This window comes from Nanorana parkeri, unplaced genomic scaffold, assembly GCF_000935625.1.
Source record: "Nanorana parkeri isolate BGI_ZX_2015 unplaced genomic scaffold, ASM93562v1 scaffold182, whole genome shotgun sequence".
In the NCBI taxonomy this organism is placed as follows: Eukaryota; Metazoa; Chordata; class Amphibia; order Anura; family Dicroglossidae; genus Nanorana; species Nanorana parkeri.
The window spans coordinates 1004789-1019657 of NW_017306450.1; the positions used below are offsets into that span (position 1 = coordinate 1004789).

General features: G+C 39.5%; 1 protein-coding gene across 1 annotated transcript in view; it reads left to right on the plus strand.

The window, feature by feature from the left end:
* LOC108785891 (transmembrane 9 superfamily member 2-like) overlaps positions 1-14869 on the plus strand; it is a 49012-nt gene that overhangs the window by 23243 nt on the left and 10900 nt on the right. Inside the window, exons 10-16 of the mRNA XM_018555068.1 lie at positions 577-709; positions 2341-2460; positions 3906-3963; positions 4409-4568; positions 8713-8864; positions 13121-13232; positions 14090-14261. Coding sequence (XP_018410570.1) covers positions 577-709; positions 2341-2460; positions 3906-3963; positions 4409-4568; positions 8713-8864; positions 13121-13232; positions 14090-14261 — 907 coding nt within the window. The remainder of the gene's footprint in view (positions 1-576; positions 710-2340; positions 2461-3905; positions 3964-4408; positions 4569-8712; positions 8865-13120; positions 13233-14089; positions 14262-14869) is intronic.

A 14869-nucleotide genomic window follows, 5' to 3' on the forward strand; every position in this document is an offset into this window, starting at 1 on the left:
TGATTCTACACATTGAAACTGCATGTAATATATATTTTTAGGTCATAACCTTACAACAAAAAGAATTGTTTAGAAGTGGTGATGCCTTCTCTAAGGGTAATTCACACTTTTGCATTTTGAGAAGTTATTTGATTTTTTTTCTAAACGCATGTTCGTACATGCGATTTGAAGTGTTTTTTTTGTTTTCATTATAATTTTATATAAATTGTCTTGTGTCTGTGTTCTTGGGGTTAGGGTTTTTTCCCCCATCAATGTGGGTTAAAAAAAAAAATCTGTAATTTTGCATGTGATTGCCACCATAAAATGTGTGCTAAAACACATCATACACGTGCATATTTTAATATTTATTCCCATGCAGAAGTGACATGCAGATAAATGCAATAGAGTATAACAGCATTACCTTAAAAAAAATTAAAGTGTAGGTTTAGCCAATTTTGTATTTTTATGTTTTTTTAACCGGATGGAACGTTTCTCCAACAATGCTATGGATGGTTATCGCTCCCCAGCAGCACCTGTCCACCATTTTAAGTACTCTATACATAAAGTATTGTTTTGTGGTTTTTTTTCCCCTCCAAGGAAGATGCACAGGAGGAATTTGGTTGGAAGCTAGTGCACGGCGATATATTCAGACCTCCCAAGAAGGGAATGCTTCTCTCTGTATTTCTGGGACAAGGAACACAAATTTTTATCATGACCTTTATTACTCTGTGTAAGTATTTTTATTTTATACATACCTTCTAGTGTTTTTGACGTGTCTGTTATGAAACCCTGGTTTAGTGCTTGTTTGAAATAATGTTATTTTTCTAAATCCCTACACACGATTCATTAGAAGGATGTCTGTGAAGAATAGTTGTTATTGAGCTACAAAGACCAGAGACGTCACTTCTTCTTTTTTTTTTTTTTTTTCCCCTTATAAGTTGCTATTGAGATAAAAGCATAAAAAATATCAACAATACAGTTAACAGTAATAAACAAAGAGGATCAGTTCAGGGAAATAGATTACAGAGAATACTAACTAGTCCTTGGTGCAGCCCAGTGACCACCACAAAAAGATAGGGGTAAGACCAAGAAACATATCATAAAACGTAGGGAAACCTAGCACAGATCTGTATATCATGTAGGGCTGCAGCTAACGATTATTTTCATAATCGATTAGTTGGCCGATTATTAAGTTCGATTAATCGGTTAATCGGATAAAAAAAAAAGGCTCCAGTGATGGACTACTAGTTTCTATTGCGATTGTAGTCCATCACAGGAGCAAATGTACATTGTTTTAGTAGTGTGACCCCAGTCCCGTAATCCAAGCATATAAGTAGTGCAAATAAACATCATGGGTAAACTAGTGGGCAGAGAAATATCGAGTCTGGGTGCAAGGGGTAAGATCAATAGAGCTAGCGGAAACATCTTACGTTGGCCATACACATGACAATACAATTGTTTTGATGAAAGAATCTTGTCATTTTGCACTAAAGCATTGTACTGTTTAAGAAACCCATTTTTTTCAGTAAAAGATCATTCATAATTGCACTTATAGACCAGGCAAGCATATATTGTTATGTGTAATGCCAGCATTAATTGGGTCACCGAGGCAAGGAACAATCATAAGGGCTGTGCTGGGCTTTCTTAATAGAAAGTCCAACATGGTTTGTAAACAAAGTCATGGGTACATACTGTAATAAGCACAAGTAGTGAGCCATTTCAGCCTGTAAAGACTTTGATCACAATCACTCTTGCTTCTTTATTGAAGAAACATGTCACAAGCGTTAATTTCGTGGCCATACAGGGTCTCTTCTTCAAGGCGACATAGTGAACTTTATAATTTTGGAAAACATGGTGCCATCCGTGTAATCACTACTAGCACCATGGCCACTAATCCAGGTCCAATCGCTGTAAGGAATGCAGGTGACACATGATAACTCTACATAGCCATTTAAGCCTGTCACTGGCAGATCAGTTTTTCCGTTTTTCACACACATTGTAAAAATGCGTGTTACAGACAGCTTTTACTATAGATACCCAAAACTGAATTTTCTGAAAGCAGAGGGCCTATACCAAGAGATGGATGTCCCAACTTTGCATATTGCGCAATGTTCATGTAAATGTTAGACATGTATGTATGAAATCTATTTTCAGTAATAAATGCAATAACTATTGGTGCAAAGAAATGCAATACGATCTCTTTATTTCCTCTTCCTTATCGACCTTGGATAGGTGATTTTAAATCCATTTTTTTTTTTAACTTGGTTCAGGAACTGGGAATATTACATGAAATTCTTTAAATTAATGTTTATTCTCCTTACACAGTGCATATAATCTAACCTTGGGCCTTGTTCTCTTAAGTCTTAGCATGCCTTGGATTCTTATCACCTGCTAACCGAGGAGCATTGATGACCTGTGCAGTTGTATTGTGGGTCTTGCTGGGAACTCCGGCTGGCTATGTATCTGCTCGGATGTACAAGAGTAAGTTGCCAATTATTTTTGTTTTCTCTTAGTACCCTTTGTGACAGTATTTGCTGATGTTTCTGTGTGATCCTATATGGCAAGCATCTAAACCTCAAAAAAAAAAAAGGGGGGTAAATAGTGTAGCCCACTGAATTGATGGGCCATGCTAAAGGTACAAAGGGCTGTATCTACACATTTCCAAAAAAAATGCAAAAACGTTGCCTATAGCAACTTTAGTTAGAATATTTATCCCAGTATATGTATCTGGGATAAAATTGTCAAAAAACATTTTCTGATGTATTAAGCTGCATTCGATGTAACAACGTTTTTAGGATTTTGCTATAGAACAGTCTACTGCATCCATCAATTAAAACTTTTGAACTTCCAGTTAATGTTACCAACTAATGGTCTTTTTATATAGTATGTACCATTAGGCCCATAAGCGTACCTCAGTTTTAAAATATAGAGAATGAACTGCGCCAATAAGCAAGCTAACAGCTACAAGGCACTGGAATGTACACCCACTGTGAGTGTGTATACGTGAAAAATGAATAACTAAATGTGCCGAGCTAAAACAATGATCAGATATAAAGAGTAAAAATACCTCAGTTTTACTTTATTTAGCTTTAAATTATTTCCCTGGTGTGAGGGAGAGTAGCCATGCCCCCAATTCATCCCGCATTGTCAAGGCAACCTAACAGATGTCATATGAAGGGGTGCACGCACTGAGCCCTATGCTAATAGAAAGTCGGTATTTTCATTTATTTTGCCCGGTGCCTATTGTTTTCAAAACTTTAGAATCCTGCTACTTTGCCTGTAACTTCGACCTAATGTCTGTGGCACACTGTAGGTTGGTCTGGACCTGTTTTTGTTACTCTTGCACATACTCGTGCGCCTGCATTTTTGTTTTTAGGATTTCTATGCTGACATTTATTTGGGGGTCAACTGTGACTCCCAGTGTCAGTAACCTATTATAATTTTATGCCCGTATTATAGGCAATACTAAACATTAGCTAGTGAACAATAACACACTAGTCATAGAACAGTAATTCATTCATCTGCAGATTTTAGATCATGTAGATGCATGTACCTACAAACCTCAGATCAGCCCCAATACATGCACCCTCAGACCTCAGATTGTCCTCAAATGCAGCGGTTTTAAATACCTGCTGCAGTAGTTCTAACAAGAGGAGGACAAATGTAGGCATGTGGATGGTCTCCTTCCACCACCACCATCATCTGCTGCTAGTGGGCCTACACATTCAGTGATGTTGGAGAGGTAGGTGGGCCATGGGCAGGCCAGGATTTGTAATAGCTCACTAGCTTTAGGAAGCTGAACGTTGGGTGCCAGTGAGAAAGGCATTGTAAGCTAAAGCAATTTTTGCCATTGATATACTGTACATGTAGCAAGCAGGTTTACACTAATTTTGTGCTTTCTCTGTACTCCAAATTGTTTTTTTCAGCTTTTGGAGGCGAGAGATGGAAATCAAATGTGTTATTGACAGCCCTATTGTGTCCAGGGTAGGTTGTGTGTGTGTGTGTGTGTGTTTATTTTTGTGCTACTTAGTAGTGCACATAATGTAGTTGAATGTGAAAAATTAAAATAGACATTCTGCTTTTAGTTGTGAAGATTTTATGGTATCTTAAAGCTGACGCTCCTGGGGTTCTCTAAAGCTCTCTGTATATTTTACAATCTGACCATACAATCTTTGTACAATCAACTTTAAGTGATTAGAAGAAGGATACATTTTACTTTTTCTCATATTTTAAGAAAGTGATGGTTGATGGCAGCTTGAAATGTAAAGCTATTTTTAATACCCTTAAAGTGCCACGCATATAATTTGCTAGTATATGTAATATAATGGGTGCTAGCTATGTCAAAGGATCCTTTTTTTTTGCCAACATTGTTCCTTTTGTTGGATAGAGAACCTTTTGTGTCATGTTGTTTTTTTCTTTTCCTCCACAGAATTATTTTTGCTGATTTCTTCATTATGAATGTTATTTTGTGGGTTAAACACTCTTCAGCTGCAATCCCCTTTGGAACACTAGTAGCTGTCCTAGCAATGTGGTTTGGAATTTCTGTTCCCCTGACATTCCTAGGAGCATACTTTGGATTTAAAGATAGAGTGAGTATCAGAAGGGAATATTCATATTTCTTAATTGTACTTTAAAAGACACAGGATGGTAATCGAGATAGATAGGGGTATGCTTTTGCTATCATATTGGGCACTGGCGAAACAAAGCTGTTTTGAAGAGCCTAGTTTTAACCCTTCCCAGTCTGATCTTTCACCAGTTTTTTTTGCTAGTGCCCTAGGATAATAGATACCTTCTCTTTTGAGAGAAACAAACCATTTCTTACCTTTTTTTTCATGCTTTTTAGCAAGATACTTTTTTCTTCTAGCAAGATTCCTCATTTGCTGCAGAGCCACTGGGGCACATTTTGCAGCTTTTAGGATCGGCTGATCCTTGGCACAAATTTTGAGGCCGTACCCAGATTCCACTGTTAGAAAGAAGCAGGACTGGCCTGTAATGTGTCCTCACAGCACTGAACTCGGCTGAAGACATTCTTGTAGACCCCCTGGGTGTAAGTTGTTAGATAGCCGCAGGGTGCTTTTACAGGTTCACGGCCCCAGTGCACCCGCCTGTTTGAACTCTTTCCGGGAAGGCTCCTTTGGGAGTATTGCCATTGGGAGAGATAAGGCTGTTTTGATGGGGCATGTCCCTTGTACCTATCTAATATCTTCTAATCTACTTGGTGGGGACCACAAGGTGTCTCAGGGCCACTGCGGTAAATCGGGGCATTGTCCTTATTGGGGCCTGGGTGTGCTTGGTTTGCTCTTTGAGTTCCCTGAAAGGTTAACTCAGGAGTGCTGACTGTGACACTTTACTCCTCCTAAGTGTTTTGCCCAACAATATCCTGTTGAGGAGGGGTTCCTTTAAAACCTGGGCCAGCTCTTAGTAGATCTGGCCATTTCATGTCTTAAGACTGACTGCCTGACCCTCTAGAGCAGTGTTTCTTAACCTTTTTTTTTAGTCACGACACCCTTTAACAGTACAGGTATTCCTCACTTAACGACCGAGTTCCGTTCCTACGACCAGGTCGTTAAACGGATTGGTCGTTAAGTGAGGAACTCTATACAGTACTATACTGCATTAGTACAGTACTGTATAGCGTTGCCGATGTACAGTACCGAACAGTGTACTGTACATCCGGCAATGGAAATACTTACCGAGACCTGCAGTGAAGATCGGGGGATGTCACTACCGCCGGCGACCTGTCGCACTGACGCTGACGCGGAAGGTCGGAGGTCGATCGGCGGTCCGTCGTAAGTGCGAGTGGTCGCAAAACAGGTAAGTCGGTAAGTGAGGAACATCTGTATGTAAAATTTCAAGGCAATATGTTTAAAAGCATGTGGCTCCTCCAAAATCCATACCAGACGCTAATCCCAGATAGGGGTATAGTATAGATTTATAAGTTGGTACCACACGCAAAAACAATATAAAAATAAATAAACATGGGGTTCCCTCATTCACATCAGAGTCCCCCTTTCACATTAGAATCACCGATTTCACATCAGAGCCCACATTTAGATTAGGAGCCCTCTTCACATTAAGAGCCCCTTCCTTTGACATGAGAGTTCCCTCCCCTCTCCAACACTAGGAGACTACTTCACATCTGAATCCTCAGTCCACTTTTCACATCAAGAGACCTACCAACACAGTAGGAGCAGCAGCTGCGGCAGTATGGCAGATGGCGGGAGGCGTAGCATCTCTGAACAGAGGTGAACTTTCCTCCTTTTCTGAATGGATTCCACCCTCCCTAGATTAGCGTCATTCATTTCCATGGTGTTGGTGGACTGCCAATAAATTGGTTGTTTGGACCAAGTACCGTATATGTCTCTGGATCCTGGATATATCCACACGTAACCCTCTGTCCTCAACAACTGGAGCTCATGCGTGTGGCCCTGCTCTACTATGTTGATGGGTGGGCGGCTATTATTTGCCTAATACCCAGAACACGCCTTAATTTGGTACACATGCTGATAACCCCCATCAGGAACACATTCAGCAGTAACGTTCTAACAGCATCTAACTCTTCTGCAGGTTATACAGTTTATACAACTAAACATACATTAGGGATGGGAATGAAGGAAAAGAAACACTAGCAGCCAATAATAGTATGAGATATTTTATACATGCCGTTGATTTAAAACAAAAAATATTCTACCTGATGATAAAATTGTTCTTTGCTGACAGTGATTTGTAACGGTGCCCACTTTGGTTCCACAGAGACTGGAGAAATGACAATATTGCATGCCGACACTTGTTCCATTTAGAAACAAATATAATGTGCTGTGATTTTGAGCTCTACAGAGAGGGGAGAAAGGCCGATGAGGCCAGTACAGAGTTCTAGGGTTACTTTGTCTACAAAGACTCAACATTGTGATCAGCTCCATAGGTAGAACTGATGCCACTGGGTTGCAGTCCAGGGCATAGGTAGCTGCTATAGTTATCTCTACAGTTGACACACCTACTGAGTTTGGTTTTAAAAAGTGTGTCCTGATTGGATAGTGGGCAGCAGGGGTTAGGGCATAGTAGGAAGTCTTTAACCACTTCAAGACCAGGTGTTTAGACCCCCTTCCGGGCCAGGAGTCTTTTTTGCAACCATTGCTGGAAAGACTGTTGGGCTGGGATTCTCAAGGAAAATGTTGCTACTTTACAGGTCTGGTTATAAGCGCAATCTCATAGCAGATCAGTGCAATATGGCAATTCCTTTACTTCCCAGAGTTTACACAGGAGAATCCTTATCAGTTACAGGACTATTCACTAAAGGGTGAAGAGTTTGGAGAAGGCAGGAGAAGTGTACAATCTAGGACAACATAACTGAACTGGAAAGGAGCTGAATTGGAGAATTTTTTCCAAATCAGCTATTTTGTCCTAGATTGTTCTCTTCTCCTGCCTTCCCCAAACTCTTCACACTTTTGTGAATTACCCTGTTAATGTTTACTGAATTAAAAGGCTGATCTATAATTAATAAAAGTTGGGAGGAAAGAGTGAATTGACACCAAATATACTATGTGGCTGCAATGGCAACAGCTTCACATTTATTTTTAGTTGAGCCCTGCAATTGTCACTTAAGGCATTTGCAAATCTTCATGCATTTGTATGGGTGATGCATGATTTAGACACAAGGTGGCATTGCTCTCACTCTCAAGATTTTTTTTATTTTTTTTTCCTTCTTCACTAACGCAATAATTTTCCATTGTCCTCAACAAATACAAACTCACTAGAGCATCTGGTGCCTTCTACATTTAATTATCAGCAGGTTGATATTTATGAAGTTGAAGTAGATAAAATTACAGGTAAAATGACGTTTGAAAATAAATTACGTACCTCATTACCATGTGGTTATTTAAGGCAGAACTGGCAAAAATACGGAAACCGATTTTAAATGAAGTATTCTACGTGTGCAAAGAATTTTATTTTACATTGTCCTACTGGCTTCTGGGAAATTAACACGGAAATGTTCCTGGCACTTTTCTCACCTGCCACTCATGCTGTCCTTTTAGAATTAGTTAGGTGGAGTAGTTGGCCTTCAACTAACTGAGAAGCAGACCAATGGGAGCAGCAAGAAAAGTAGACTGCCTTAAGAACTTAACAGTGGAAGATCTTCATACTGTGTATAAAGTTAGACTTGCCTCCTGCAGCCTCAATTGTGTCTTGATCACCATCTACCCAATGTATGACTTTTTGATTACTGCATAGAAATGATATGAATATTTTAAAGTGTATTTCCACTTTTGCAGTAAAATTTGAGACAGCCCCTCTATATGTTTGTGTTCCTATTCACAGAGCATAAAGAACATTAATAATTAAAACAATTCTTACCTTTTTTACATGTTTTTCTATAGCAGGCAAAATGGCCAATTTGATGCTTTTCTCGGTAACTTTAAGGTGATCTGTCTTAATGGAAAGGCTTAGGACTGTAATTTTGAGGATTGTGTTTCTCTCATTCACTAAATTAACATACAATGAACAAGCCACCCCCCACAACCTGTCCTAACATTGCAAAGAAAGTATGTAGAAATGTTAACACTTAAAGTCCACACATATATAGCTTATGCTGTGAGAATGAGAGCAATGTAACAAATGTAAAATAGCTGTTATCCCAATTTGGCTGCAAAAGTAGAAATGCACTTTAAGCTTCTTTTTTATACATTTTGTAAATGTTTAGCCTTTACTGTTTGTTAAATGTTATTTCTTTTATAGCCTATTGAACATCCAGTCCGCACAAATCAAATACCACGGCAGATTCCCACACAGTCCTTCTTCACAAAACCATTTCCAGGCATAGTTATGGGAGGTATTCTGCCGTTTGGGTGCATTTTTATTCAGCTGTTTTTCATTCTGAATAGTATTTGGTAAGTTTGTGATTTTTCTTCTTTTTCCCCTATCTTGTAGTATTTTTATACTTCATTTTACATAAGAAATCTTATTTGGAATGCTTATGCAGCAGGAACATGATGATACTTTTACAAGATGGGTTATATAGTTTATGTATTTGGGTACGTTTTAAAAATGCTTTTAGCCTAGCCCTACTTCTAACTTTTACACAGGGGGTGATATTAAACCTACCTAGTTACCTAGCTTAAATATAGGATGCCAATACATGTCAAATGGCTATGCATTTAGGGTTCTGGAATTTTCACAGCCTCATGACTACTCTCTATCCAGCTCTCAGGGTGTTTGATGTAGATGCTGGTTGCAGGCAGGGAGCTAACCCTGGCAGCTAAACCTCTCTCTCCCTGCTTTCCAAGTGCCTAAACCGTGCTGCTAAATCATAACATATTTTCTCAGTTTGGTACATTGTCTCACAGATCAGTAATTGTCGGCTGGAGAGAACTTGTGTTACAGTATAAAATGTCTTGATAGAGAAACTCTGGAGCTGATGTGGTGCTAAGCAGACCAGGGCAGGTATTAATGGTGTTGTTAAAACTAACACATGGGTTACTGGTGTCTAAACTATGGTCAAACTATAAAATCACATGTTATGTAGGGTACCCATCCAAGCAAGTACCCCTGTAACATTTTTTTAAATACGTGTTGAACTTGCTATTAGAACCATTGGAAACTTCTTTGCTTGGGAGAGAACGCTCTATCATCTGCATTGAAATCGCTTCAGTGTTACCCTTGCTGCTGCTTGGATGAAAACCCTATCGGTAAATAATCACTCCTAGCTCTGCCCATAGCGTTTTAGATTGACAGCACATTGCTCTATCTGCAGGAGCTCAGGGAAATTGTGTAAAAGCCCTGCTCAGTCCCTTCCACCATCTCTGGCACTGCCTAGCAGAGTGCATTAGAAATTCAGCTTCCCAGCTACATTTACCATAAAAAAAAGGTAAAATTAGACTTCTTTTAAACGTATAAAAAAAAAATACCTGCTTGCATTGAAAATACCAGTTTTCTCTCTGTGGGGATAAATCTAGAGGATTTAGATGTAATTTGTTCTTCAATATCATTTCGGCTCCCATTTTGCTATCAACATAAATGATAGAATCACCTTCACTTCTCACAATGTGTATTTGTATACTCTCGGTTATCTCCCTGATTTCCTTCAGTTTATACTTCTCACATTTTACAACATGCTTTTCTGGTCCACCTCTGTATACTACACTGTGGTAGTCATGTGGTACTTTTGAAAATATCTTCTGGATTCTCCTTTTACCATTTAGAAACATTGTCCATATCTTGAAATCCTGAAATTCAGAAAAGAAACTGACTACATGGTTAGTTGCCTAGCTGTTACATGTTGTAGATGGTTCTGGATGTGTTAATATGTCTTTGCCCCCCTTATCTGTGAATAATCTCTGTTGGATCTGCAAAGCAGTAAAGATATACATTTAATTGTTTTAAAAGGAACTGGTCAGGGTGGAGATATGGAAACTGCTATTAACTTATTTGACTTATTTTTGCTTTGTGGCTTCTCTACTTGGAGATCTGATCTGGAACAAGCGTGTATATTTTTATCCTGATCATTCACTGACTGACTATGTTTGGATTTTTAGTAGTGAAGAAAGGGTAGGGATGACAGCCCAGAGGCTTGCACTTTTCTTAAAACATTTTCAGCAGTGCCTATTGTTTCTTTGACAGGTTATCTTTAAGAATTCAGATGTGAGCACAAGAATGTGGTGAGAAATGGGGAAAGTGAGGTTTCACCCTAAAATCCACTGTCTACTATTTAAAGCGGACCTTTACCTATATCTTTAAAATAACAACAAACACCTTTAGAAATGTTTAGTAAGGACAATCTATAAACACATACTTCTAGATAACTGCAGGCTTTGTATTCTTTGCACACCTTATTTCTCTTTTCTTCCCCAGTCTTCTGACAGTGGCCATGTTTACGATGGGCAGATTACTAGCTCCTCTCCTTTTTTACTTCCTGAATTTCTGGCACATGTGACTAGACATGTGACTAGGACATGTGACCATGTACATCATCTCGGGGTAGGAAAATGCCTTTCCCTGAGATCTCGTGAGAATACAGATGGGATTTCCAAGCAATGCTCCTCTGATGACAAGGCAATCCCAGTGTGCATTGCATTGGCAAACTGAAGTCATTTGCACTTTCAAAGCAGGAAGTGAATGCTCTGCAAGTGTAAGTATTTCAAAATCACAGCATTTTGCACCTGGCATGTCTATGGTGTTATTATTAATCATGCATAGAGGGATGCATTGGTAGAAATTGACTTTTGAGTGAAGGTCCGCTTTAATTAGGACTCCGTGTAATTCAAAAAACTATTTTGCACTTGCTATATGACTTGTTTGCCACATAATGCTAAAATAGACCACTGCTTGAGATCTGAGCAACATGGAGTGGTGCCCTTTTCTTATACCACACGCACACCCCTATATTCCTCATAGACTGCTTTTCTATGAGTATCAAGGGTAGTATCCTACTGTTGCCATTGAATGGAGTTTGGAGAGTCAAGTGACTGCTCTTAATGTGACATGAATGATTCCTCTTTTGGGGACCTGTTTGGGATATCTGAGAAAGAGGTATGCAACCGTTAGTATCTAGTGACGGTGGAATGAGCAATGCAAAAATGTCACACATTCTCCACAGACTTGCATTATGTTGGAGTGAGTTAGTTTTATGTGGAGTGGGTAGAGGTCTACTTCTGCGACAGTTTTCAACTGCTCATCTTGAACACCTGTGAGATCCCTTCCCACCCTATGGATGGCAGCATCATTTTAAACTCTGAACTACTGTAGTCGTTGAAGAATTCTCTGTATATCTTAAACAAAAACTACTTGAGGGCATAGGACACTAGAAATGCTCCATCACTAATCCTTTGGTCAGTTGTTCATAGGAATGTATGGAGATTTACCTTCAGCAAGTGACACTGAAAGCTAGACTGAAAAATCAAAGCTTGTGGAAGGTTGGAGGAAGTGCTTAAAGAAGAACTATGAGGTGAGTGAAAATCACTTATCCTCATAGTTCGAGCCGATGTGTGACAATGAAACTGTCGCACGTCGGCTCAATAGATCGGGAAGTGAGCGAACGCATACCATCGCTCGCTCACTTCCCGATCATCTTCCTGCAGAGAGCAGTGACTGCCAGTCACCGCTCCCCACAGGGATTCCTCCCCTCCCTGTTTCGATCCTCCAGCGCTGACTGCAGGAATGGGAGGGGGCAGGTACAGCTGGCTCTGCCTCTCGATAGCATTGTTGGGATCTGTCCCGGCTTTGGTGGTCTCGGTATACCGTTAGCTGTAGCTCGCTATATACTGAGCTTTGGGTTACGTGAGGAGGTTAGTATAAGTCCTCCTGTGACCCTTAACGGATCTAAGGGAAAACACCCCATAGTTCTCTTTTAAAGCTGGGAACCTAGACAATTTTGGAGACCCAGCCCAGGGGCTTGATCCCTTTCCAACTCTAAACAAACAAAAAAAATCTACAGATTTCTGTGTTTTGGGCAAAGTGGCATTATATTTTACTGGGATCTTTATTAAAAGGTAAATGTTTTAAACCCTCTTTTATGTGCATAGTTTAAAAATATATGCATGCATGTGGAGGTTATCGATATATAATTATTACACATGCAGGATTTGCTTCCTACTCATTATTACTGAACAGTGACTGTGCTAATCAGTTCCTGCCCCTAAATACAAGTCTGTGGGTCAGTTCTGACCTAACTGACAACCATAAATGTCTGAAAGAGTAACTACAGATGGTCAACAGCAGTTTACAGGGATATTCTCTCATTCCTTTATGTTTAAATGACTGCTAGTGGGAGAGCTTATAAAACTCTTGAAAGATAATTGGAATCTGGAACATCTGTGTAATGAAATTGTAAGAAGTTGCATGAAAAAATACTTTCTGATAGATGTTACAGAAGTGTGTTTTTTCCTGGAACCGCTGCCTTCACTGTGGATGACGGATACATTTTAATATTATAGTCTATTAATGTTACATGAAATAATAATGTAAAGGCATGCATATGAGTGTTTTTTGTGACCTTTTTATTAAACATATATTTCATATTGTGCTTATTTATACATTAGATGTTCATTGTAAAACTAAATGTCTGTCTACTTTCTGCTACGTTGGGCCATTTGATAAGTATACAGTAGACATACTTTTGCATGTTCATTGTATGTATTTTGTTTTGCAGGTCCCATCAAATGTACTATATGTTTGGTTTCCTGTTTCTGGTGTTCATAATTCTGCTGATAACTTGTTCAGAAGCTACCATCTTGCTGTGCTACTTCCATCTATGTGCAGAGGTACTTTGGCCATATTCTATGTTGTGTGCTGTTGAAGGAGATTTCCCCCCCCAAAAAATTGATAGTTTGATTTGGGGTTCCCCGCAAGTAACAACATAGGGAGGTCTCCACAGTCCCCTTTTTAAAGCTCTCATCTCACAATTGCTTATGTTGCTTAGTGGGCTAGATTCTTGTCAGTTGAGTACATTTTCACTAGAGAACTGTTGTATTGTATAGTCTCACTGCAGTACAGATCTTTACTACTTAAAAGGGTCTTGAATAAATATCTGGTTTTCCCGAAAAAAAAATGTGGTTCTCTTACAATAAGACTAGACGCAGCACTTTTAAAGAACTGATCTCTGGAAGCAGTGCCCCAAAAAAGGCAAGCATAGGGCAAAAGACTAGTTGTCCATATTGCCTGTAGTCTCCCTATCGCTGATCTTTCCGTTATTACTGACATACTATGCAGTGTTCTGCGCAGAGTAGGCGTGTAGAGGCAGCCATCTTGGTAGAGACAGGGCTTTGGGGTAACCACTGTTTCCTTCCCTCTGCAGCCAGTGTATGATCTGTATTGCATACACTGCACTGCAGTCTGGCACTTAGCATCTAGAATAATGCTTGCAAATGGCAAGCACACAGTGATAAGCATGGTCACCTGACCACACTGTCCAATGAGAAGAGCTTCTTGCTAAGAAGCGCTTTTCATTAGGGAGCAAGGTCAAGTGATGGTACACCAGTTGTTGTGGATCCCCCAAAAGTATAACTAACAGGGCAGAGGGGACAGATTTGTGGGGGTCATTTTCAGTTTCTCATATTTGATGGGAAGTGGAATTTCTCTTTAAGACATATTTTATTAATTTTTCACAATTTCCTTTCAGGATTACCATTGGTGGTGGAGGTCCTTCTTAACAAGCGGATTCACTGCTGTGTACCTTTTTATCTATGCTATTCATTATTTCTTCTCCAAGCTCCAAATCACAGGAACTGCAAGCACCATTTTATACTTTGGGTACACGATGATCATGGTCTTAATTTTTTTCCTGTTTACAGGTGGGTAGTAATTCTAGACAGTTCCCAGAAATGTGTTTTGTTTTATGTATGTTTCCTGTTTGACGGGATATGAAGATGTGCAATAGACAGTCAAGCATTATCTGTTTCAGTGAGTTATGAAGGTTTATATATTAAAATAAAGGGCACAGTGCTCTAATCCTTAGCAACCAATCACAACTCATCTTTTACTGATCTTGGTACAGTAAAAAAAACAAAAACATTGTGTACAATAACACTGCTTTTCACACTTGTATAAAGTGTACCTGTCACAAGAGAAATATTTGGGCTGTTATTGCTGTCCTTAATTTGAAAATGTTGATTTGCCTATTTGTATCTGGCTTTAATGTAACAGCTAAACTCCTTGCCCTTTCTGGAACACTGTAAGGCAGGGGTGCCCATTGGGTAGATTGTGATCTACCAGTAGCTCTCAAAGCTGACGCTGGTAGATCACGAAGGGTGTGAATGGCGGCCCCTTTATTCCATTTTGGTATATTTATTTAGCTGTGCACACATGATTACCTATTAGCCTGTGTCTGCTGAACCAAGCATCCGTGCAGTGTGCTCTCCACAATTCCCTTTTTCCCCCTCCTCCTGCACTACTGGTTCCC